The sequence below is a fragment of the Mobula hypostoma genome, chromosome 8 (genome assembly GCF_963921235.1).
Source record: "Mobula hypostoma chromosome 8, sMobHyp1.1, whole genome shotgun sequence".
NCBI lineage: Eukaryota > Metazoa > Chordata > Chondrichthyes > Myliobatiformes > Myliobatidae > Mobula > Mobula hypostoma.
The window spans coordinates 47,614,608-47,640,105 of record NC_086104.1 but is presented as its reverse complement, the minus strand read 5'-3'; the positions used below and the strand labels follow the sequence as shown (position 1 = coordinate 47,640,105).

At 38.7% G+C, this 25,498-nt stretch overlaps 1 protein-coding gene across 4 annotated transcripts in view; it reads right to left on the bottom strand.

The window, feature by feature from the left end:
• Nucleotides 1-10,493: 10,493 nt before the first annotated feature.
• Nucleotides 10,494-25,498, bottom strand: part of LOC134350514 (tyrosine-protein phosphatase non-receptor type 14-like) — a 263,210-nt gene continuing 248,205 nt past the window's right edge. For all 4 annotated transcript variants that reach the window (XM_063055788.1, XM_063055789.1, XM_063055787.1 and 1 more), the window contains 5 exons: nt 22,824-23,042; nt 20,656-20,784; nt 17,542-17,776; nt 13,815-13,978; nt 10,494-10,643 (listed from right to left, as the gene is read on the bottom strand). In XM_063055788.1, coding sequence (XP_062911858.1) covers nt 10,515-10,643; nt 13,815-13,978; nt 17,542-17,776; nt 20,656-20,784; nt 22,824-23,042 — 876 coding nt within the window. In that variant the 3' untranslated portion in view covers nt 10,494-10,514. The remainder of the gene's footprint in view (nt 10,644-13,814; nt 13,979-17,541; nt 17,777-20,655; nt 20,785-22,823; nt 23,043-25,498) is intronic.

Here is a 25,498-nt window from a genome sequence, read left to right as displayed (position 1 = left end):
TTATCTTGGATTTAATCAATTTGTTTGAACTGTCGTAAGAATTCTTTAAATCTTTAAGCTCATGGCAAACTTTTCAACATATGATGGGACTGGGTATATAACAATGTTAGAATTAAAAGCAGTTGACTGTGATTTGACCCCAGATGGCTGCCCTGCCATTCATTAAGATGTCTAATCTTCTGCCCGCTTCCACTTTCCTGCCTGGCCCCATATCCATAGATACCTAGAAATATATGGATTTGTCTTGAATGTACTTAGTGATTATGCATATATAGCCATCTTTTAAATAAAAGATTTCAAATGTTCACAACCCTCAAACTGAAGACATTTCTTGTCATCTTAGTCCTGTGTGGCCAGTCCCTTATTTTGAGATCACTTCTGAAATTCTGTTTAATCTTTCTCATACAATCAAACCTCCAATCCAAGGAAATAACCTGGGAAAGTTTGACTGCATTCTCTTTAATGCATATCCCTGGGTAAGACTATCAATATTTCATGAAGTATTTCAGATTTCATTAATTCTTCCAACCAATCTTACGGAATTGCATTCCTTAATGGCAGAGCACTATCATTTTAATTTTGCCTTTCTCTTTGAAGTATTCTAGAATATTTAATTCCCAACCTTTGCCATGTTATAACCATTTCTTTGGATGTTAACTTTATTCTACTTCAAAAAGTAGCTACTTGCTACATAGAAAATCAGTTGTCCTCTTATGAACACGATGGGGGTATGAAAGATGGGTAGTAGGGGTGGGGAGAGGAGGGAAATTTTTATTGAAATCTGTTGCTGTTTCTTAGATCTTCGTATCTGTTCTAGAGATCCTATTCTACACTTTTAAATTGAGTTCTCCTGGTTATTCAGATCAGTGTAATGTCAGATATTGCCAAAATGGTTCAAATATTAATGTTTTAACACGATGCTGTGCAATTCATTTGTAGTTTTAAGAATTTCAGCATCAAGCATCTGTCATGCTCCATTATGATTGGAGGAGTATTGCATAACACACAGCTATATAGCTCACTTGACACTTTCCTCTGGGCTGCCCTAATTTCTCTAGAATCTAGTAATTCCTTGATGGATGTATGTGAAAGCACAATTTTGCTTGCATCACTACAACCTACAGCTGCAATAAAACATTTGTTGGGCACATTGTAGAAGAATAAACAGGAGATCAACATTCTGCACCAAGGAGGAGTGCTGGAGTCCAATTTTGATGAAGAAACTGAAGGAGTATCAGTGAGCTTGGCAAAAAGCAGCAAATTACCAAAGACGGCAAGGTCAGTGAGACAGTGTGACAGAAGCTGGAAAGTTGTGTATCAAGTAAAGTTGGAAGATACTGCCGTCTTTGAAGAAGTGCTGGAGACTAAGCAAGGGCCCATCGTGAAACTTGAAACCAGCAAAATACTTAGCAGTCCCAGTGCCTGAGGAAATCAGCAACGTATGAGGAAACACCAGATGTCTGGGTCAATAAAAATGCCTGACCGCCAAGGTGGGAAAGAATATCGGAGTTGAAGAGGGTGAGATAGCAAGGCAAGTAAAGAGAAAATTTAAATTTTGTTCTCTTCTTCCAACTAAGGAAAATGCTATTAAATGTGTGCAAAATGTAATGTTTGGAGTCACAAAGTTGTTTTAAATCTTACTTTGCTGCCTGTGTAGTAGGTGGTGATCTTTTGCCATTGGTTGAAACTTGTGTACATATCCCCTGTTTATTTTCATAAACTTTAAAGATGTGTTGCATAAAAGATAGATGTAATCAATTCTGTTTTGATTATGACCAAGTAGAATACTTTTACCAAATTTCTCTTGCCTCATCCTTCTGAAAGTTTATTAATTCTTGGGTTTTGACCTGAAAGGTGTAGATCATGTAGTCCCTCAAGCCCGTTCTGCAATTCAGCACTATAACTCCCATCTACCAATATTTGTTCTGCAACCCATTGGTAACAATTGCTGTGTGATTTCTGTAGTTTATAAACCAGACTCTTAAAAGTATTTCCTAACTTCACGATTGAAATCAATGTAAATGAGGAGCCCCACACACAAAATACTGGACGATCTCGGCACTGTTGAACAGCATCTACAGAGGAAAATAAACTGTCGACATTTTGGGCCCAGACCTTCGTCATTTCCCTCCATAGATGCTGCCTGACCTGTTGAGTTCCTCGAGCAATTTTTTTTTGATCAAGATCTCCAGCATCTGTAGAATCTTCGGTGTCAGTAAAAATGTAGGTTTTTATCTCTCCTACCAATGTTGCAAAATTATCTTAAATTTTAACCAATCACCCAACTGTAATTTCCAGTGAATAACAGAACCGGTTTTCATTCTTCTAGTTCTCTAGGAGTAAAGGATTGTAGAAGGTGAAGATGGGGGTTGAAAATCACAGCATTTTATTAGTCTTTCTGATTACATTTTCCTTCCACTATTTAATCTCTCATGCCCTCCAATATTCTTGTTCTAGCTTTATAGCTCTGAGATGGTGGACTCTGCTTGAAATTCATTTGGCCTTTTTTCCCCCGTTCACTTAAGGTGTTCAGGTAGCTGTAACATTGAAGATGACTTGGACTGCGGTTTTTTTAGTCTTGACAGTGGAGTGTCAATTTTGGAGATTTACCTGCTAAACCTGTGCCAGATTAACCTGTCATGTAGAAAAGGCTCTTTTGTTTTCATGGAAACAACATCCATGGATTAGTGGTATGTTAAAGGTAATTTGATACATTGTAACTTTGTACAACTTGATACCACAGTGTATTGAGATATTGTTAATTTAGCATTTGGATAGATCAGTTTTGGGTTGGATTGCCTTGCATGGCCTGTTGCGCAGGCTAAGCCTTTAACCTACAGAGCATTTTGACAGAATGACATTTTCTTTTTATCTGAGCTGCCACAGATATCCTATGGAAATTAATTAATTAGCCTTGTTTTTCTATTTCCTCATTAGATACCCTATTTTGGTAGTGATAGTTTTCTTTCATAAACAACATGGAGTGAAGATTTCATTTTCAGTTGCTCATAGGGCTTGTAGCAATTCTTAGAGAAGTCTGGGTGGGGGGGAATAAGGCTCACTGTAGAACTGAGCTTCTCAACAATGTAAATCAGGTCGCCAATACACAGAAATAATTAACTATGATGATAGAGTTTATTTTGGGCAAACTATCTCTTGTTCAATTGAAATGGCTGAGTTTTGTTTATCTAAAGTATATCTGACACCAATGGGTAATCTCAATGAATAGATGTGCACATTTAACAAGTTAAACATTTAGACAAAATGTTAATTAAATTGTCTGGCAATGGCACATCTAATGGTCACTGTAATTACTGAATTACAAGAAACTACAATATGAGATTTTCTCTATTTGGCTCAGTTTATTTAAAAACTGTATTAGATAACTCTGACTTGTTGAACCAGAGAATATTAACTGTGAGGCATGAATATCCAGAGCTGCCGAAGAGTCTTGGCCCAAAACGTCGACTGTACTCTTTTCCACAGATGCTACCTGGCCTGCTGAGTTCCTCCAGCATTTTGTGTGTTGCTTAGATTTCCAGCATCTGCAGATTTTCTGTTCTTTGGGCATGAATATCAGGTTTTATGGAACAGTACATTTTCAATTGCAGCAAATATTAAGATGCCTGTGTTAAGTTATGGTGAATGTTATTCCAGAGTGAAGATCAAAACCACACAAAACAGATTTTAATACTCTAGTGCTGTTGTAGATAAACTGAAGAATGAGGTATCACCAATATGGATTATTGAATGAAAGTTGCCAAATCAAATTTGAAAAGGAGACCATTATGATACTTGTTTCGACATCACTTTATTACAAAAAAAAGTGACAGATTCTTGCAAAAATGCTTTATTGTGTATATATGACTGATAGACAATTATCTTTTACAAAATGTTTGGTACATTCGTGAATAAGGAAAGTCACAGAGCATATACAAAATTATTTACACTTCAGAAAATTCTTTTGTTATCTCATGGAAGTGAGATAAATGCTGAATGGTTCAATATCCACAGAAAGAGGCAGCAATATTTAATGTAAAATACTGTCATGTAGTATCACAGTTTTGTACCAGAGAAATGATAAGTAAAGCTTATAGAGTATATATAAACCTGATGTTAAAAAAGCATGCACTGTTTGTTAGTTTGAGGGGATGAAAGGATGACCAGAACATAAGACTCTTTTTCACTTAATGTATTAAGACCATTAGGTTATGTTGAAAGTCATTGTGGTCTTAAGTCCACACATTAACATTTAAAGGATCAAAACACTTTCACTGAATTAGTATAACATACACTTTGTACACTTGTTTTCAAAAAAAAAAGCCAGTCTATTGTACTACACTCTAGCTGTGCAGAGTTTTGCTTAGTACGCTTCACCTCTAATACACTCTGCATCTTTTAACAGATGACAAGTTGTGTTAGGTAGAATTTGTGCTACAGCTGGAAAAACTTCGAACAACTAATGAAATGGGTAAGTTTAACTGTCACTTCACCTTTCATTTCCCTCTGCACGTTTCTGAATATTGAAGTTTATTTGAATAGCGGAGTGACAATAAATTACAGAAGGCAGAATTATCAGCTATATAAATTGAATGAGCCTTTTGCCCTCAGGCACTTCTAGATTGTCCAGGGCATAAAAGGACAAGTCATAATGCATTCAATAAATTGGCAAATCAGAGATTTTGTATCAACTGAGGTTAGAGCGAATGCTTGAAAATAATGACTTCATCTTTGTTAGTTAAAAAAGTCAAGTGGTTTTGAACAACTGCAAGTATCCACATCAACACCCATGAGCTTTAAAATAGTTGCATGTCATGGATTGAACTGAAACAATCCAGTTACAGCCTGAGGAGCACAGATCTTTTCATAAAACATGCATATTGGAATGGCATGGATCACTAAATAAAATCACCACTGACTGAATATATTAAAATTCAAAATCAAAAGCTTTTGATGAGATTCAAGACCAGAGTAAACTAATTTCTACTGCACTTTTGTCCAGTATTAAAAGCCAAGGACAAAATAGTATAAATTTTTGATACAACTTAAACTATATTAACATTACGTACAGTGCCTTAAAGTGTTCAGCTCCCACATTATTTTCATGTTTTAATGCCTCACTTTCTGAATTTTTTGTACTAAGCTACAAAACATTGTGCATCATGTCAAAAATTCCAAAACCTGTCAACTAAGATTGAGAGACTGAAAAAATATTCACCCCTTTTGTAAATACTGTGCTAACTTTCCTTGGGTGCAATATTCTTATTACCTCATCAACTCACCCAATTTGTTGAAGTAGAAAATTGGAGGATCACCTGTTTTTAATGAATTCATAAGAATGAATTCTCTCACTCTCCCTCTCTTGCTTTCTCTCTCATATCCAGTTGTTCAGTAGATTTTCAACAGCCCAAACCAAAATGAAGACAAAAGGGCATTCAAGACAAGTCAGGGAACTGATAATGTAGAAGCAGAAATCATGGGAAGGCTACAAGACCATCTCAAAGGCACTGAACGTGCATCTGAGTTCAGTACAGTCCATCATGGGAGAAACATGAAACCACAGCCACACTCAAAAGGTCAAGCCTCTGCCAGAGAAGAATGGCAGTTGTCAGAGAGGCTACTGTGACGCCAACAGTCACTCTGAGTGAGCTGCAGAAGTCAGTGGCTGCAACTGGAGATGATGTTTATAGCTCTAAGGCTGGCACAAAAATATTATTTATGGAAGAGGGGCAAACAAGCAGCCCTGGCTTTAAAAAAAAAAGCTTTTCCTTGCCTGAAAAGACTTTGCAAAGGGTCACTTCTAAGATACTGTAAAGATGTGGAAGAAGGTCCTGTGGTCAGATGAGGCTAAAATGAAACTTTTCAGTCTCAGCACTAAGTGAAGCTCAAATCTAATACTGCGCATCAGCTGGGTAACACCATCTCTAAGGTAAAGTATGGTGGAGGTAGGATTGTGCTATGGAAATGCTTTTCAGCAGCAGGGACTGGAAATCTGATCAGGATTGTTGAGAAGATGGCTGCTGCCCAATACAGAGATTCTGGATAAACACCTCTTTGGCCCTTGCCAGAGCAACCAAGTGAAGAAGATTGATGTCCTTGAATGGCCCAGTCAGAGTCCTGACCTTAACCTGATCGAACATCTCTGGCAACACCAAGTCTGCTGTTCACTGTTGCTCCTCAACTAACCTGGCACAGCCTGAGCAATTTTACAAGGAGAAATAGCTTTGTACGAATATGATGGAGCCTAACAGAAACTTGTCCAAAAAGACTACTGAATGTTATAGAGGTGGTTCAGCTAAGCACTCAGCAAAGGGGAATGAATAACTTTGAACTGCTGACATTTCAGTTTTTCATGCTGGGGCTCCACTGAAAAAAGAGCATGTGATTAAAAATTCTCAGTTAAATTGATCAAAATCCCTGGTTGTAATACTCATTTATGTGAACAAAGGGTTGGGGTCTGAATACTTTACAGGATCTTGCTGGCTCTAATTGGATTGACTGGCAATCAGAATTTAAACAGCAGTAACCCTGAGATATTAGTGCATCGGCCTGACTTGCTAAAAGATGGAGCAAGTCTTTATTGTTCTAGAATCTTGCACTGGGTTATTAACAGGATCCACTGACTTTGAATTGCATAGCTATGTTCTGCAAGGCAGAGAGAAGGAAAGTTACTTCTGCTAATGTTTTTAATTTATATATGCTAGTTTTTTAATTTTGTTAAAATATTTCTGCAAACTGTCAGCATTTGCAGTTTGGGTTATTTTAGGTCAATGTAATTTAAGATTGGCCCGGTGAATACTGACTGGGTACATGTAGGGGAGAGGGGAGTGAAGTGCAAAGTTCCTTTGGGAAGATCTTGCCCATAACGGTGGTGTTCTTTTATAAGCAATATGTATTTTGTATTCTGGTTTGGCAGATTATTTTTCTAATAAAACCAGCCCAGACTGAAGTGATATTTAAATAGAGTTTAAAATCAACTTTCTGCACTATCTCCAGAACAAATTTGTTCCCTTTCTGGGATGTTCATTGTAAGGATATGCAAAAAAAAAGCAAACAAAAGGTAAGTTCACCATTACTTTCCCATGAATATGGAAAATTGTTATTGTGCCTTGCAATTTTATTTACTCAGTCATTGAAAGATTTAGTGCTATGTATATTACAATCTTGTTGTAAAAGGAAACTAATGAGATTAAGCTTATTTTTAAGATGAAGATTCTGTCATTTTTGGCAGGACATGTTTTCCTTTTGAGTTGAAATAACCTAGAAGATGGTCAGCTTGCTGAAATTCTAGCCAATTATTTTTTGAATTAACCAAGTTTTTAACAATCTTCAGCATTTCTGAACAACAAAATGTAAGAGGTGCTGCAGCAATTTCTGTTCTGGAAAAGATTTTATAATGTGGATCATTATTTGACAGTGCGTGGGCTGCAAAATTGAGACTTCAGCAATATTGAATTAAGCTGGAAAAAAATACTGTGACAGTATAGACATTAGCATATTTAAAACTTTTTTGGGGCTTTATCCCAATCTGTTAAATTATAAATAAACAGATTAAGATCTGTCAATACTATTAGTCAGTGGAAACAGCTTGCAAAGACACAGCAGGTCAGTCATTGAAACGGGATGTCAAAAAAGTACTTGATGTAAGTTTGGAATTGGGGAATCGTGACATTTGTTTTTCTGACAGCTGTACACTCCTTAAGACACTTTGACCATTAAGTTTTGACAATTCCCCAAATACTTACAGTGCTACATAACCTAAAAAGAATAACACCAGTAGTGGTGATGATGCCCTTGAAACATTGAGTGGATGCCTGGCAATTTCCAACCCCCCCCCCCCACCCAGTTCCGGGAAAGAGAACTAATGGTACACAGCACCAAGGAATGTTGGTCCTACACAGTAACATGCATTACCAAAGGACAGTCTAGAATTCCAGCTTGGTAACTATTCTACTATAGTTTTAGCTAAACCTTGTTTAGTCAGGGAAGAGAATGTGGAGCCTGAACTTTCTTTTCATTTCACCTTTTGTGAAGTTATTAAATCTTAAGAACCCAAGTGCTTTTTCTTGCTACTTGACCAAAATAATTTTAATTTTCCATTCTCCAGTATAATTGCTGTATAGTTTCCCATACTTGCATGTCTTGCCAGCTATTTACTAAGACCTTTTCTTGCACTTTGCTAATAATTTATGCCATTATAATAGCTGCTCTTTACGTCGGTTGTTTACAAGTAAATATTACCACATTTTGTGTATTCATTGCAGTTTAAATCATTATGCTTGAATTACAATCACTGTTTTGATAAAAACATAAGGGCCATAGTATTGGCACAACTATACTTTAAGGTTAACGGCCATGTAAAATAATGAATTAGGATTTGCAAACTGTCTAATGCTGTTGGAAAGTTGCTTTTCTTTTGGTGTTTAGAAAGTAAAAGCAAATCTCTAAAATTATCTTTGAGCTAAACATTTAAGTAAATAAATTGTGGATGGTATATCATGCTGAAGGAATGCTCTTCCCCTGCCCAGTAACCAATGAAAACCTTTTTTTCGGGGGAAAATAATGATTTGGTCACTTGTACCATAAAAAGAGCACACTAATAGTGCACAGAATTATTTTCTCTGATTATTCAGTTCCTATTTTTTTGCTACTATTATCTTTAACTCCTGGAGGTCTAGTACAATATCTTATCACCACAAAAGATCAAAAGTAACTGAGTATTAAACTGTCAATACTTAAGTTCATTCCTTTAAGTGTACCTCATTACATTCAACACTAATTTGCATAACTTATTGTGAGGAAAGTAAGTATACAGTACTAGTTCTTGTGTGGTGTATTATAAACATAAAACAACCTATTTCCTTTTTTGCCTCAAGTATTATTAAAAGCCTGTTCAGGGATTAAGGTAATCTACCCCAATATTTGTTGGGGGCCAAGTTCCATTTAAATGTAAAATGAAGAGCAACCACTGGCTATTTAAATGTTATTTTTCTTTGCAGTTGCCAATTTTCACTTTGCTTGTAAATAGAACCAATTAAGCTTAAACAGAATGAACTGGTGTCTCATTTTTCTACAAAGGTGAGTACCAAATAATTAAAAATTGAACTTTGCTTTAATGATCCCAGATTATTTAACTGGACAAAGCCTTTGACACATTTATGATTACACACTTAACAGGGATTTTGTTTTTATTTGGAACATAAATCTCATATACACCCAGTTCTCTCTTGCACTATAAACTGGTGCAAATATTTAAAAAATAAATAATTATTACAAAAATTCTGATACAAAAATTTTGAAACAAAAATGCTGGAACTACTACAAATCAACAGCGTCCATAAAGGAAGCATTTGAAAGAATGTAGGCAGCAGCAGTTCTCAGGATAATCGCATATAACACAGCATTTAGTGTAGAACTGACAAAATCTACAGTTCAGTTTAGTAATAAATCTTGAACAAATAGATGAAAATACTGCCATTTTAATTAGTGACCAGGTGTCTACTTATATATAATTAACCTTAAGTATTTTTTTGTTTAAGTTATTTTTGTTTCAACAGTCAATGAAACTTTATTTGATCATTAGCTTAAGTAGCGAATAGAGCAAAATTTTGGGCTGCTGTGCTTTTGGGCATATAAATGCATCAAAAGATGCTTGTATTTTTTAAAATCACATGTAGTTTCTCCTACATGAGAGAACGTTAACATTTGAAGTTCCACAGGAATAAATTCCATATAATCTCTTTTGGTTTTGAAATTTGCCTCGCCCCTCAATTGGAAGTACTAATGAATTTCCAAATTCTTACTATAGACCTACTTTAAAATAAATGCCTGTTATTGTGTTTCATACAATTAGTCCAACCCTCAGTCACTTAAGCAATGTTGAACCCATTCACCCTCCATGAAGAAAATGTCATTGGGCATATAGAACTCACTGTTATTTGCCGCAGTTTTGAGTTAGATAGCAGAGAGCTTGGTTGATTATAAAGACAAATAATACTAATACGATTCAGACTTGCTCTGAAAGAAACACTTTCCACAAATTGCCCATGATTGCTGTGCTACATGTCTAGATAAAATCCTGCAAACAAGTTTGAAAGCCTTGAGAGAAATGGAATTCAAAATGTAAAAGATTGAATTGTCATAAAATTAATAGATAATTAAAATATTAAATGATTAAGAGTGCAGCATTTCCAACATTCACTCAGGACAGTGTTCCATTTCTTTTGGTTGGAAATTATCTTTGTGATAAAGAAATTCCACCATCTTCCCCTGGTAAGTCTGTATATTGAATGTTCTTTCTTGCTACTTCAGTAATTCAGAATTCATGGCAAGCTCCAACTGAGTCCTATTTGAAACTAGCAAGATTTGCTACAGAATCAAGGGATGACTTCTGGAAGTCAAAGTACCAAAAGACACAGTACTTGCCATAATGACCTGATTTTTTTTTAAAAGAGCTAGCTCCATTTCCACTGCTAAATGGTAAGATGGTTCAAATACAAAATATAAATTTGTAGCTAAATCAGTCGAGAGTTCTTCAGGAACTGTATGAGGACCTGGTAGACAAACCTGTATTGGGCTATAGTCTGTACCATTAACATCCGCTGTTGACGGAGAAATCCCAGCATAACTGGCACTTCCAGCTTCTGAAATGGAAATGCAGAGAAAATGTTTTGTTGCACAAACTGAAAAGATCCAGATAACTGTAGCCAATAGACTAATACAGAACTGGGTTTAAGCACTGCACTAGTGAAAAATTGGGCTAAACTACTGACACATAGCATTTTGTTAGAGTAAACAAAAGCAATTCAGCTTTTTCAGAGTATATGGTCTCTTGACGGAAACTTTGTTCACAGTATTTTTAGCAAAGCATTGACATTAGATGATTATCATCTTTTATTATAGATAATGGCTTCTAACAGACCAAATATTTGAAATTGGCCATATTTACTACCATGTTCATCTAGCTTAAGATGATTATGTAACCTGAGTGAAGAGAATGCAAAGAGGCATTAACTACCTCAAGCTCAAGTTTAATTATAATTCAACCATACATGAATACCCACAAATACAGCTAAATGAAACAGCATTGCTCTAGTGCAAGGTGCAAAACACAGTACCAACAGTCACATAACATAGCAAGTAAACATACAGTCGCACTAAATAAATAAATTTATATTTCGCTGAAGTCCCTGAGTAACATATCTTGTAAACTGATGGTGCTTGTGCGTTATCGATAAGAACAAGCAGTTCTGAGCAGTATGCAGACAAATTTACACAAGCAGTCCAGCTTGTTATTCCACCAGTCAATAATCAATCTTCATGTGCAGGAGTAAAAAGGTTAGCCCAAGCAATAGCACTAAGTATTGGAAACATTATCCCTCCAGGAGGCTGGACTAGATGGTGTGATGTTAATCAGCTTCTAATCCTGAATCCTGACAATTAGCAGTTGCCTTTTTTTTCCCTCTTGCAAGGATTGTGGGAATTGTTCTGAGGTGTTTGGATGGAATGCCAGATACAACACTGACAATTGCACTGTGGATTACAGTTGGCCCTCCTAATCCGCGAGTTCCACATGCGCGAATTCATCCAAACTGCGATCGAGAAAACCCGGAAGTGCTCTTCCAGCACTTGTTGTTCGAACATGTACAGATGTTTTTTTCTTGTCATTATTCCCTAAGCAATGCAGTATAACAACTATTTACATTGTATTAGATATTATAAGTAATCTAGAGATGATTTAAAGTATACGGGAGGATGTGCGTAGGTTATTGTGGATCGGGATCGAAAAGAACCGGAAGTTCTCTTACTAAGTAAGTCAGAACAGGTACATCCGGTATTATTTAGCGTCAGTTAGTCAAACGTTTGTCTTAGTATACAGTATATATTTTACCTTTCTATGCATATAAAACACTTAAGAAACGTATGTTTCAGCGCCGGGATCGGGAACGAAAATTCTCGAGTTCGATCCAGTGACAGAGTGCTCCCGAGTGCGCTGTTCATCCCTGCCGGGTTGATGTAGAGGATCGAAACCCCAAAACCCAATAATTAAACCACTGCCTTGCTTAGTAATAATTGTAGCTTGCATCGGGGCAGGGATTTTCTCACTTTATCCTTTAAAATGGTTCCCATCGTTGACCGACTGTAGCCTAACGCTTTTCCGATGACCAATGGCATTTCACCTCTTTCTGCTCGCTTTATTATTTTCACTTTATTTTAAATCGCGATCATGATTATTTTCGTGAACAGAAACACTGTGGATCCAGAGCTCCGCCGCCAGGTCCTAATGTCCACCGCACTGAGACAGGTTAAATAAGGTCCGGGGTTCCGCTGGGATCTGGAACCAATCCCTCGCGGATAAGGAGGGCCAACTGTATAGAAAGCAGAAGTTTGTCCCCATTCATGCACTGTGATTCCTCTAGCACTTGAAAGGTTTTTTCTTGTTTTGATGAAGTCCTAGCACTTGCTTCTGTCTAGTAATTGATTACAATAACCATCTCCATTTGCTTTGCCCAAATCTATATTTTCATTCTATTCTGTGTTTTCCCTTTAGATCTTTCAGCACTCATGAGGTTTGAGTGAAATGACATTCTGCAGACTGAATAATAACTGTAATGTGATAATCCAATCGAATATATAGGCTATGACAAGTTAGTGCTACATGTACTGAATGTTACTCCAGATATCAGTAAAATATGTAATGTTACTACAGTCTGCCACACCAATTATTTGCTTACTAACTAAGCAGACTAGCCTTTGCTAAATTTGTCAAGTATCCTTTTTGCCTAAAAGATCTTTGCAAGTTTCTAATCCTGGAGCACACAATAATTCAAAAGGAAGACCTAACAAATTGTGTTGAAGGAATATAAAAGTGATGATTTTAATATCACACTGTACCTGTATTGCACTTTGTTACTGTAACACCATGCTCCGCATTTTTTCCCTTTTATCCTATTCAATGCAGCTATGCATGGATTTCACACAAAACTTTATGACTGTATCTTGGTACCTTTGGCCATAATAAATCAATTTACAAATTACCCTCAGAATACCACTTTGTTAATGGTAAACTGGAACGGTAGAAATTCATTTACTTTGTGTTTTAAGTGAAAAAAAATATTGATCTTTGTGTAACAGTCTGCTACCTGGCACCTGTGACTCCAGAAACACAAATGCATAGAACATGACAACAACATGGGACTACAGTATCTGTGTCTGCCATGATGCTAGTTTAAATTGCACGTTGGGCTGTGCGTGGTCTAAATCCCTTAAATCTTTGCTTGTTCATATGAATGTCTAACATTTTTTTTATCTGCCTCCACCACTCCCCTGGCAGTACATGCCAGGCATCTACTTGCTGTCAGTATTTCAGGTGGGAAAAAAGCATGCCACATAGATCTCCTTTAAACTTTCCCCCCTCTTACCTTAAAACTGTCTTCTAGTACTTAACATTTCCGCCCAAGCAAAAGACTGCCTAGCCTGTCTATAGCTCACATTATTCAATTATAGTACTATTAGGGCACCCTTCAGCTTCTACTGCTTCAGAATTAAAAAAAAAATCCATGCTTGTCTGAACTCTTCTGATGGCTTATGGCCTTTAATCCAGGCAATGTTGATGAATCTTCTCTGAGCTCTCTCCAACGCCTCCAGATCTTTCCTATAATTTCTGCAATAAAGGATGGCTAAAAAGTGCCAGCAATTTCCACATCCTATGAATAAATAACTATTAAATTGCCTTGCGATAGACCATTTTGGATTTATCTTTCATACTTTCATGTTCTCATTACTTATAAATGGATCATAAAATAACAACTCACCTCATTATGCTCCAAGCAACCAACCATAATTTCTGTTAGAATCACCACCCCTGTTCTTCCAGCTCCTGCACTGCAGTGCACAACTATTGGTGGATTACAGCTCCTGTTTGAGTCCAACATGCTGTTGGTGTGTCGCCGAACTGACTGAATTTCTTCCAGGTAAGCTGAAAGATAAAAGGAAAAAGTTTTTTATTGCTAACTACAAAGCCTTTTCACACCAAGTATATTTTAATAATTTTCTTGCAACACACATCAAAGTTGCTGGTGAACGCAGCAGGCCAGGCAGCATCACTAGGAAGAGGTACAGTCGACGTTTCAGGCCGAGACCCTTCATCAGGACTAGCGTTTTATGTGTGTTGCTTGAATTTCCAGCAACTGCATAATTCTTGTTGTTTGTGTTAATAATTTTCTTAGTGCTTTCCACCAAATAACACATCATGCCTTGCATGATGAACAAATTCACTTGGATATATTTTATGACTAGTTATAAAACTCAACAGTGCTGAAAAATTCAAACCTGATTATTTTTTCTTTGCTTTCATCCACATCCTTCTCTTTCCTTTTTGCTCCCCCGCGCCCCCCCCCCCGGCCATCACCAAGAGTTCCATATTGTTTTGGCAAATGAAAAGTAAGATTAATGTCAATTACCAGCAAGTAAAAACAATTTGAGTTCAGATGATTGTAATCCAACACTACTTTTCACTATAGTATTCTGATCTATAGTCATATAAAAGAAGCCACTTAAATGGTGCACAAGGCAATTCTAGAAACGAGCCTTGTTGTATATCCAGTCTCAGTCAAAGCCATGTTTATATCATAAAATTATTCTGAATTGCCCTAAAAGATGACTGATCTTTGAACTGAAGTTGGGTTTTAATTTTTTCACAAATAGTGTCTGCAGCCAGTTACATTTATGTCCAACATAACTAACTTGACCTCAGATCACAAACTTGCATTTTAGCTCAGCTTTTAGATTTAGGAGTAAACCTGAAGGAAAGGATTAAGTATTACCCTTATAAATGCAAATGTTTAGTTCTACAATCTATCTTTATTATTAACTCAATTGCCTACACTTGGCAACCATAGCAATAGAGAAGACGTGTCCCAAAGGATGCTTTCAATGTTGGCAAACATAATCTCACTATAAAGCTGAGTTTGTTTAAAAAAAAATATTCTAGCATGTTTTATCATTGCTATCTGTTCCACTGTTTGTAGCAAATATAAATTCAACTCTGAGGAAACAGTTGTTTGCATACTGAAAAGCCTGTTAACACTGAAGTTGGTTTCAAAGATGAAAAAAATTGAGGACAGGAGGTTTGACAATTTGGAGATGCTAAGAAAGAATAAAATAGAATAAATAACAGCTCAATGACACTTGATTTCACTGATGTTAATATAACAAGGCATGTGGAACAATATACTAGAATGTCTGAATGAATGAAGACATTTCATGTATTAGCAAAGCAAATATATTGGAGAAAACACTTACTGATTGTTTGTTCTTGGGATAAAGGTACTGAGAAAAAATTATTCTGCCAGTCTCTATTTGGCATAAGTATATTAAAAAATTATTTGTACTATGTTCAGAAAATAAATTTTGCTAACCATAATTAAAACAATAAGTGTACTTTATTACTGTTTGTATTTCCATGTGGTCTAAATAAACTACACAAATGCCCAAGCAATAGTATTGATCTACAATAACTGCTTTGCAGTTTTACTATAAAATATGTGCTAGAACATAACTTGTAGCCACTGTTTGTGTAGTTCCATAACATAATTCCTTTATGTAAGGAATTGCTATTTTTAAGAAAAGGTGATAATGGCATTTTTATTTTTTCAGTGAAGAGTCATTGTGGCTACATATTCACTCAATGGCCACTTTATTAGATACACCTGTACACCTACTTGTTAATGCAAATATCTAATCAGCCCATCATGTGACAGCAACACAATGCATAAAAGCCTGCAGATATGGTCAACAGGTTTGACACTGTTAAAACCAGACAACAGAATGGGTAAGAAATGTGATTTAAGTGATGTTGATGGTGGAAAGATTGTTAGTGCCAGACAGGGTGGTTAGGGTATTTCAGAAACTGCTGATCTCTTGGGATTTTCATACACAACAGGCTCTTGGAGTTTAGAGAATGTGTGAGAAACAAAACCAGCCAGTGAGCAGCAGTTCTATGGGCAAAAACGCCTTGTTAATGCGAGAGGGCAGAGAGAATGGCCAGACTGGTTCAAGCTGACAGGAAGGTGATAGTTACTCAGACGACCACGTGATACAATAGTGGTGTTTAGAACAGCATCTCTAGGTGCACGACACATCAAACTTTGAAGTAGAAGGGCTGCAGCAGCAGAAGACCATGAACATACTCTCAATGGTCACTTTATTAGGTTAAGAGATACCTAATAAAGTGGCTACTGAGTGTATATTACACTCAGCAGTGATAAGTCCAGACATCAAATTATGAAAATATTTGCCTTCCAGCTTCATCAGATCCGAAGCCTAGAAAGACGCAAATCGGCTAGTAAGATAAAAGCAGTGCATGTGATTAAAAGTCCAAGAAGCATTATCACCTGATACAGGCACCAAGACTTCTATCTGTAAAGAACTGAAAATTATTCAAAATTCCTCAAGATGCTTAACAGGGTTTGCTATCAAATAATAATTGATGTTGAACCCGATGGGGAAAGCAGTGAATGAAAGAGCATCTCAGGGGAAATGGAGAAGCAGAGGGTTTTAGAGAGGTCTTGCAGAACATCATAAACACCAATGATTAAGTGTAAATTTCAAGAAATGCAAAGGCAGAAGTGCAAGTTCTGTGTAGGATGGTTTTGAATAATCTTATATTTGCAAAGGGTGATCAGGTATCTGCTGGAACAGTTTACATCAGGGGTAAAATGGACATGGGTGAAGGTGTTGGCTGCAGATCAGAGTCAGGCAACAGTACAGAGGAGGAGATGTAAATGGTGGCAGAGATATCTGAGCTTCAGACGTCACAGAGGATGTGAATTGCCAGTTTCCATTATAAACTATTACCTATGTGGAAGAACTTTCTGTTCAGGTGGCAGACTCAAGATGTTTGGGGGTGAAGTGTTGAGACATTGCCAAGTATTTTAAAGTAAACATGGATAAACTGGATACGTTTTTGGATAAAATTTCTGAAAGCAGCACATGGATGAGAACTAGCACAGGAATGCCAAAAGAATAACGTAAGTAATGGTACAAGAACAAGGGAAGCCATTGCTGGCATCTCTGGATATACATGGACAAATGATAATATAGGTCCCCACCTGAAAAATGGTGGAGAACATGCAGTACAGTTACAATCCAGTGTGACTTTGCTGAGCTTGACCTTAAATTGTTTTTTTAAGTCAGGTGCATATTTACCCTGGAGTCTTGAGTGTCACGTACCAAACTTACACGTGTTCCTTTTCATTTACATGCATGAGTTACTTCAACTGTATGATAATTGGTACAGTGATTTCAGATTCATTCACACAATTAATATAGATTAATTCAGCCCATAAGAAATTTTGGAGGGAAAAAAACATTTGTGAAAATTCTTTTTTCTGGATTCCATTGCTCTCAGGCAAACGCTATGTTTGCTTAATGGTGTGTTTCTTCATACTGAATTATCAATCAATAGTAAATGATAAAGTGAACATTTCATTCTATTGGTCTGCATGTATAAAATACTACAATAGGTATCTTAGTACTTACACAAGAAACCCTGAACATCTTCTGGACAGCCATGATCTGGCCAGTCTGTGTACTGCAAATGCCACACGGTCCTCTCCTGCCCAGACAACAGGTGCTTGACTTTTAAACCCGTAGTTGCATAGCAACCAGAATCTGTGCGGAATTTTGTTGTCACCTTAAATTTTCCATAAGTTGCTGAGCTGTGTTTTGAGCCCAGTTTGGGCCAGTATCGATGGGTCTTTGGTTTTCCTCCCTCCTGCACAATAAATAATAAAGTCTCTTTGGTTTAAGAAATTAAAAAGATGCTTCTTCAGTTCCTTGGTCATAAATTATGCACTACATAGCAAGAATAGGTGAATCGAAATAATAATAGGTATTTCCCAATTCCACTGCATATTCACCACAGCACCACAAACAACCACTACATGTTCAGCCACATTTTTTATTTCTTTAATCACAGTCCTATACGTTTGACTTAAACTATAGGGACTACATGACACTTAAGTTACTAAATGATGAAAGGAAACGGATTACAACTCAAAAGCACCATTTGTTATGACAACTTAACACATTAAATGACAACATGATTATATTACAAAGGCCTGTTCAGGCCTGGTGATAAGTAAGAAAACAGAAGCGGCAGTGGCTTAATGATTATTCCAATCAAAGGATAAGGAACTAAGAAACATTATCAACATTTAAAGGGAGTATTTATCTACATCTTCTACACCCAGGTCCTGTACCCTATCCTTCATAATCACATGGCTAGAAATTCAGTGACATAATATATTTTCATCACGTGATATGAAACCACTTTTCACAACAGAACGTGGCAATGATGATCTCTGGACACTTATGATTGACAAGTGTGCACTGATCTACTAGTAACATTATTCTCCATGCAACGTTGAAAGCTTTAGAGTGATACAGCACAGAAAAGGCCTTTCTGCCCAGCATGTCCATGCTGGCCATTAAATATCAACACAAATTCCATTAATTGTCACTGGCTTGTAGCTGTCTATACCTTGGTGATTCAAGTGCTTGTCTGAATAATATTATGAGAGTCTAAACCACCGCCCCCCCCCCCCCCCCCGAACACAGAGTACTGCATATTCTAACTACCTTCTGGCTGCAAATATTCTTCCTGGGATCTCCAGTAAGCTTCCTAAATTCATATCCAAACGGTTATTTTATGTAGCAAACAGAGTGAGTCACAACACTAATCCCTGGGATACATTCTGTCTGTAGAGTTCCAAGCACAAAATTAATATTCGACCGTCACCGTCTGTTTCCTATAACCAAGCCAATTTTCTTTGGATCCCATGGGTTCTACACTTTTTGGACCAGTTTCAGAATCAGATTTATTAGCACTGAATATACGATGTGTAATTTGTTATTTTGCAGCAGCAGCAGTACAGTGCAAAGACAGAGAGAAAATCTATAAATGACAAAAAGAATGAGAAAAAGGAATAATGAGATAGTGTTCATGGGTTGATGGGCCGTTCAGAAATATGATGGCAGAGGGGAAGAAGCTGCTCGTAAATCACTGAGTGTGGGTATTCAGGCTTCTGTACCTCCTCCCTGATGGAAGCAATGAGAAGAGGGCATGTCCTGGGTGATGGGGGTCCTTAATGATGGATGCCATCCTTTTGAAGCATTATCTTCATTCCTCCAAAGATGTCCTGGATGGCTTGTGCCAATGATGGAGCTGCCTGAGTTAACATCTTTCTGCAGCTATTTTGATTCTGTGCAGTGGACACCCCATCCCCCAACCTAGATGTGATGCAGCCAGTTAGAACCCTCCCCACAGTACATCTTTAGAAATTTGAGAGCGTCTTTGGTGACATACCAAATCTCCTCAAACTCCTAATGAAATATAGCTACTGCCATGCCTTTTTGTGTAACTGCATCGATGTTGGACCCAGGATAGATATGCAGAGATGTTGACACCAGGAACTTGAAATTGCTCATCCTATCCACTTCTTGGTAATTGCTTACGTGGTTCTAAGTCAAGCTTGCAGGGTGGTTCTGAGGCAAACTACCAGTGTGGACATAATGGCCTGAAGAGCCTATTTCTATGTTATATGACTCCATGTCCATGTCATCACACAGATCTAGCACGATTGCTCTGTGACAGTGCACTTTAAAAATGACCTCCCTGATAAGGTCCAGGTTTGGAAGATCCTCGCTTTCCTTACGCTTAACACTCCAAGCTCATGGCCTTCAACCAATCTTTCCACCGCTCACCACTAGCTGTGACTCACAATCTCCAGACCAATTAGCTCGCTATCATCAGACCCGAATTAGATGACCACTGTCCACCCAGAGATCAATCCAATCACCCTTGTTGATCCCAAGATACTGACCACTATCCTCACTCTAGGCAACAGCAACTTACTGACCCAAGGACCGCATCCAATGACATAACTGCTAGCAGTCAGGCCCTTGCTCTCTCTGCTCAGATTATATTCCCCAACCTGGTATTTTTGTTCATGTGACACTCTCGGGTCTATGATAGGAAACTGTGAGAAATTATCATTTATTTACAGTCCATAAACACAAATTATCGTATTAACCATTAAACTAAACAAATAAAAGACAATTCAAGGCCAATAGTAGCTTCGTTTGGTTCTATTTTTCTCCCTTAAAGGAAATCATTTTGTGACAATATGGTCCCACTTAACTGTGTTAATGTGAGCATAGGAAATCCATTAGTAATGGTGATTGTTGGATTATAAATTTATTTCCTGTTCTTGAGAGCAGAAATACTTTCTTGTGAAGCATCAAAAGGTGAAAAAGTTTAATCTACTGTGTGCTTTGAAATCAGAGATTGTGTTAAGTATCTGCTATAAATAGAACTTAATGTTTAACAAAGCTAGTATACTTAAGGCTTTAAACAGAGAAATGCAATACCGCATTTTTACTGTAAGGTGACACCACTTTAACCAAATTAGCTACGGAAAGACTGTGATATGTAACCAGAGGCTTTTGTTACTAATTAACCTTGCAAAACAACAGGAAGTGTACTGATTTTAAGAGCATAATAAACATTTGATTCAGTAATCTCGCTCTCACTACTCCCCCCATCTACGGAACATCCTTAAGTGTAAGTAACTGTAAAAACATACAACTCACCTCTTCTGCTGTAACCATGACAATAACATTCACTCCTTGCTCCCACACCATTTGCCAGAAGTCATGGCATGTATGAGGCAGGGGTCCCTGTGTAGCAATGTAATGCCAGTCTTCTCCAGCCACAGTAACCTGTTAATTAGAAGCAGTATGAAATATTGTCACATCCTCTAAAATGTTAATATAATTGAATACGTTGACATGAGATTCTGCAGATGCTAGAAATCTTGAGCAACACACACAAAATGCTAGAGGTACTCAGCAAGTTTGGCAGCATCTATGGAGGGGAATAAATGTTGACATTTCGAGACGAGGCAAGGGTCCTTGCCCGAAACGTTGACTGTTTATTCCTCTCCATTGAATCCGTTGAACTGGATTAGGTAGCACTAGCTCCGTCTAGCATTTACTAAACTGCTCTCCCTTACATGTGTAGAAAAAGCACAGGATCTTTCTTAGAAGTCTGCCTAGAAAGCCTGGCAGGGGCAACAGATCATGATGGTACAGAGAGTGAAATATTGTGGTTTGTAGTGTCAGGTCTGCATATCAATGAAAGGTGGGCATTGGGGTGCAATGGTTACTTCAGGGTTTGGAGTTTGGCTTAGAATTCGCAACTCTGAGAGGATATAATGACGTCCGGTATTGCCGTCTTCTGTGGGCCTAAGGTGGTGCTGCTGCCGCCTCTGATCACAGGCCACTTCACATGCAGGGAAGGATCAAGTTTGTCACTGAGAGAGATGCTCCCAGTCTGCGTCGGGTCTCGCCAACATATAGAAGGCCACCGGACGCAGTACATCACCCCAGCCGACTCACAGGTGAAGTATTGCCTCACCTGGAAGGACTGTCTGGGGCCCTGAATGGTGATAAGGGAGGAAGTGTAAGGGCATGTGATGTGTGTGGGAGATCATTTCGCTGAACACCTACGCCAGAGAAAGCAGGATCTCCCAGTGGCCACACATTTTAATTCCACGTCCCATTCCCATTCTAACATGTCTATCCACGGCCTCCTCTACTGTAAAGATGAAGCCACACTCAGGTTGGAGGAACAACACCTTACATTCCGTCTGGATAGCCTCCAACCTGATGGCATGAACATTGACTTCTCAAACTTCCTCTAATGCCCCACCTCCCCCTCGTACCCCATCTGTTATTTATTTATATACACACATTCTTTTTCTTTTTCTCTCTCTCCTTTTTCTCCCTCTGTCCCTCTCACTATACCCCTTGCCCATCCTCTGGGTTTTCCCCCCTCCACCTTTTCTTTCTCCCCAGGCCTTCTGTCCCATGATCCTCTCATATCCCTTTTGCCAATCACCTGTCCAGCTCTTGGCTCCATCCCTCCCCCTCCTGTCTTCTCCTATCATTTTGGATCTCCCCCTCCCCCTCCCACTTTCAAATCTCCTACTAGCTCTTCAGTTAGTCCTGACGAAGGGTCTCGGCCCGAAACGTCGACTGTACCTCTTCCTAGATATGCTGCCTGGCCTGCTGCATTTACCAGCAACTTTGATGTGTGTTACCCACATTCTGCTTAGAGTAGAGGGCATGAGTTATGAGTAGAGGTTGGACAAACTTAGGATGTTTTCTCTGGAGCACTGGAGGCTAAAGGGAGACCTGATAGAAAAGATAGAGAAAGGATAGACAGTTAGAATCCTTCTCGCCAGGGTAGAAATGTCAAATGCTGGAAGACGTGCACTTAGGTGAGAGGGAATGATTAAATGAAGAATGTAAAGCAATTTTTTTGTTTAGACAGAGTGGTAATTCCTGGAATGGGCTGTTGGTGGGAGTGGTGGAAGCAGATGGAAGAGCAGTGTTTAAGAGGCTGTTAAGTACATGAATACACAGGGAACAGAGGAATAGGCAGAAGAGAATTAGTTTTAGTTGGCGATCGTGTTCAGTGGAGACATTGTGGGTTGAAGGGCTTATTCCTGTGCTGTACTGTTTCTTTTAAACACTTATATTGGAAGGAAGGCAAAAATTCTGTAGACACATTGCATCTCCCGTCTTTTTAATTATCAAATTACATCCGAAACATTCGTTACTAATATTTAAACAATTGCATTAAGAAATGGAGTTAAACTTTCACAAATATTCAGTATGTTTTGCATAATAAAATTTATAACAATGCATGGAGCAGCTAGAATATCCATGATTATGTATCAGATGGTTACACTCACCTTTATATGAGAGGCATTTACATAGCCAGTGTTGTTTTCTTTGGTTGGCACAAGTTCCACCCTGTTCTCCTCATATGGAACAACATCCCTGAAACGATTCCGTTCTATGTTTTCTGGAAGAGTTGCTGTGGTGAAAACACCATCTACCATTTTCTTTGGGATTTGCTCATACTCTGTAAACACCATATCTTCCTCCAGCTTTCTTTCAAGCATCTTACACTGCATTTCCAGAAAGGGAGAGAGAAATAAGTCAAGCTTCCCCCAGTATCTCAGAACAAAATAGCAATTGTACACTCATAACTTCAAAGAGAAGAGATGATCATTTCTGCTGCAGTTGACATGATAGGAAAACAGCAGAACAAAGGCACTTCCAGCAGCATCTGTGGAGGGAAATGGGTAGTCAACATTTCAGGTCAAGATCCTTCATCGGGACTGGAAAGAAAAACAGGAGATTCCAGTAATAATTGGGCGGGGGAGCAAGAGCTGGCACTTGATAGGTGGTTCCATGTGATAGGGGGTTGATGGGTATGTGGGAGGGGGTATGGGAATGACACAAGAAGCTAAGAGGTGACAAAGGGCTGAAGACAGAACCTGTTAAGAGAGGGCAGTGGACCATGGAATAAAGGCAGGGTGGTGCAAAGGGAACTGGAAGGAGGATGTGCAAGTGATAGGTTGATTGAGAGGGCAGGGGAGGAAAATAGATGGGGTCATAGGGCTGGTGAAATCATGGAAAAAGGAGACAGAGGGGAATGGATAGTGGAAGGCCATCAAGTTGGAGACTACCATGGTGAGATATGAGGTGCTGTTTCTCTAATCTGTATCTAGCTTCTGCTTGACTGTAGAGGAGGCAAGCTGCAAATGGCTCTGCATACATCATGTTATGGCACTTTGGTATAATATGTTATAATTGACAGGGTCTACCAATGATACTCTATGTAAGTTGTTGCACTTTTTGTTGACAATTATGATATCAATATGGAGACATGTCTACATTGTAGAAGCTTAACTGATCATTGACAAAAATGGGATAGAATAGAAAATGTTGACGAACCCCAATATGTCCAATTGTGGGAAAAGAAACAGGGACTAGGTGAAAAACCCATCTTCAGAATGGGGACACTGATACGGTGAGGCTAGTGTTGCTGTGGGGATACTTGGTAAGCCGGAGAGAGCAGTGAAAGAATAAACAAAGGAGCATAAAAGTTATGAAGAGGGGGACTAAAAACACAAAGGAAACCCAAATCTGCAAAATGTAGAGTTGTGGAAACACACACACAAAACGCTGGAGGAATTCAACGGGCCAGGCAGCATCTATGGAAAAGAGTATAATCAACAATTCGAGCTGGGATTTCATCAGGACTGGGGGGAAAAAAGATGAGGAGCCAGAGTAAGAAAGTGGGTGGAAGGAGAGGAGGGGAAGAACCACGTGGTGATAGGTAAAACCAGGAGGGGGAGGGAGGGGTGAAGTAAAGAGCTGAGGAGTTGGTACCCCCAGTTCACCATTCCCCATTCCTATTTCCCTCTCACCTTGTCTCCTTACCAGCCATTCACCTCCCTCCCTCTGGTGCCCCTCCCTCTTTTTTTCATGGCCTTGTCTTCTCGCATCACATCTCCCCTTCTCCAGCCCTGTATCTCAACACCAATTGTGATGGGCCAGCCACATCATCTGTTGCCTGACTCCTGCCTCCCTAAACAACTCCTGTTCAGCCAACTTAAGGATGTAAAGTGCACTCCTGGAGGGCAGAAAAAGCAGTTCAAAAACAGTATCAAGACCCACTTGAGGAAGTGCCACACCAACCCGAATGGGTGGGAGAAATTAGCACAGTATAGGGAAAGCTGGAGAAGGGCTGTTTATGAGGGGACTGCACAGCTCGAAGAATACCTCCACCGTGCTGCTGAGACTAAGCGGCTTCAACATAAGGAGAGACTGGGAAAGACCCAACCAGCTACATCCACAACCACTTCAATGACCTACACCTGCCAACACTGCAATAGGACTTGTGGATCACCCATCAGCCTCTTCAGTCATCTCAAGACCCACAAGTGACCAGATCAACCACCAGGAGATGAATCATAGTCAACTACGAGTAATCACTGATGATGATCTCTTTCACCAATCAACTTCCCAGCTCTTTGCTTCACTCTCCTTCCTCTCCCAGTTTCACCTATCACTTTGTGATTCTTCCTGCCCTCCCCTGCCTTCTTACTCTGATCCCCCATCCTTTTTTTCCCAGTCCTGGTGAAGGATCTTGGCCCAAAATGTCAATTATACTCTTTTCCATAGATGCTGCCTAGCCTGCTGAGTTGCTCCAGCATTTTGCATGTGTCGCTCGAATTTCTAGCATCTGCAGATTTTCTCTTGCTTGTGTAGAATTGTGGGAAGTACCCAACAAGTTAGACACTGCTAGTAAAGAAAGAAAAGCAGAATCACAGTTAAACCAGGCAGTCCTTCAGGAAAACTAGTAAGCTGAAGTTGTAGAATTTCAACCTGGGCCAGACAAAAACTGAGGTGCTATTCCTTGCCTTTATATTAGGCTGTTTCATATCTGTGCCAGAGACCACAGACAGACAGATCAGAGTGCAAGTGGGATGGATAATTATAGTGGCAAGTAACAGGGTGAGAAGGGAAGAGTTTGTTGGAGATGGGCGTGCATACGAGTAGCTCACAAGGAAAC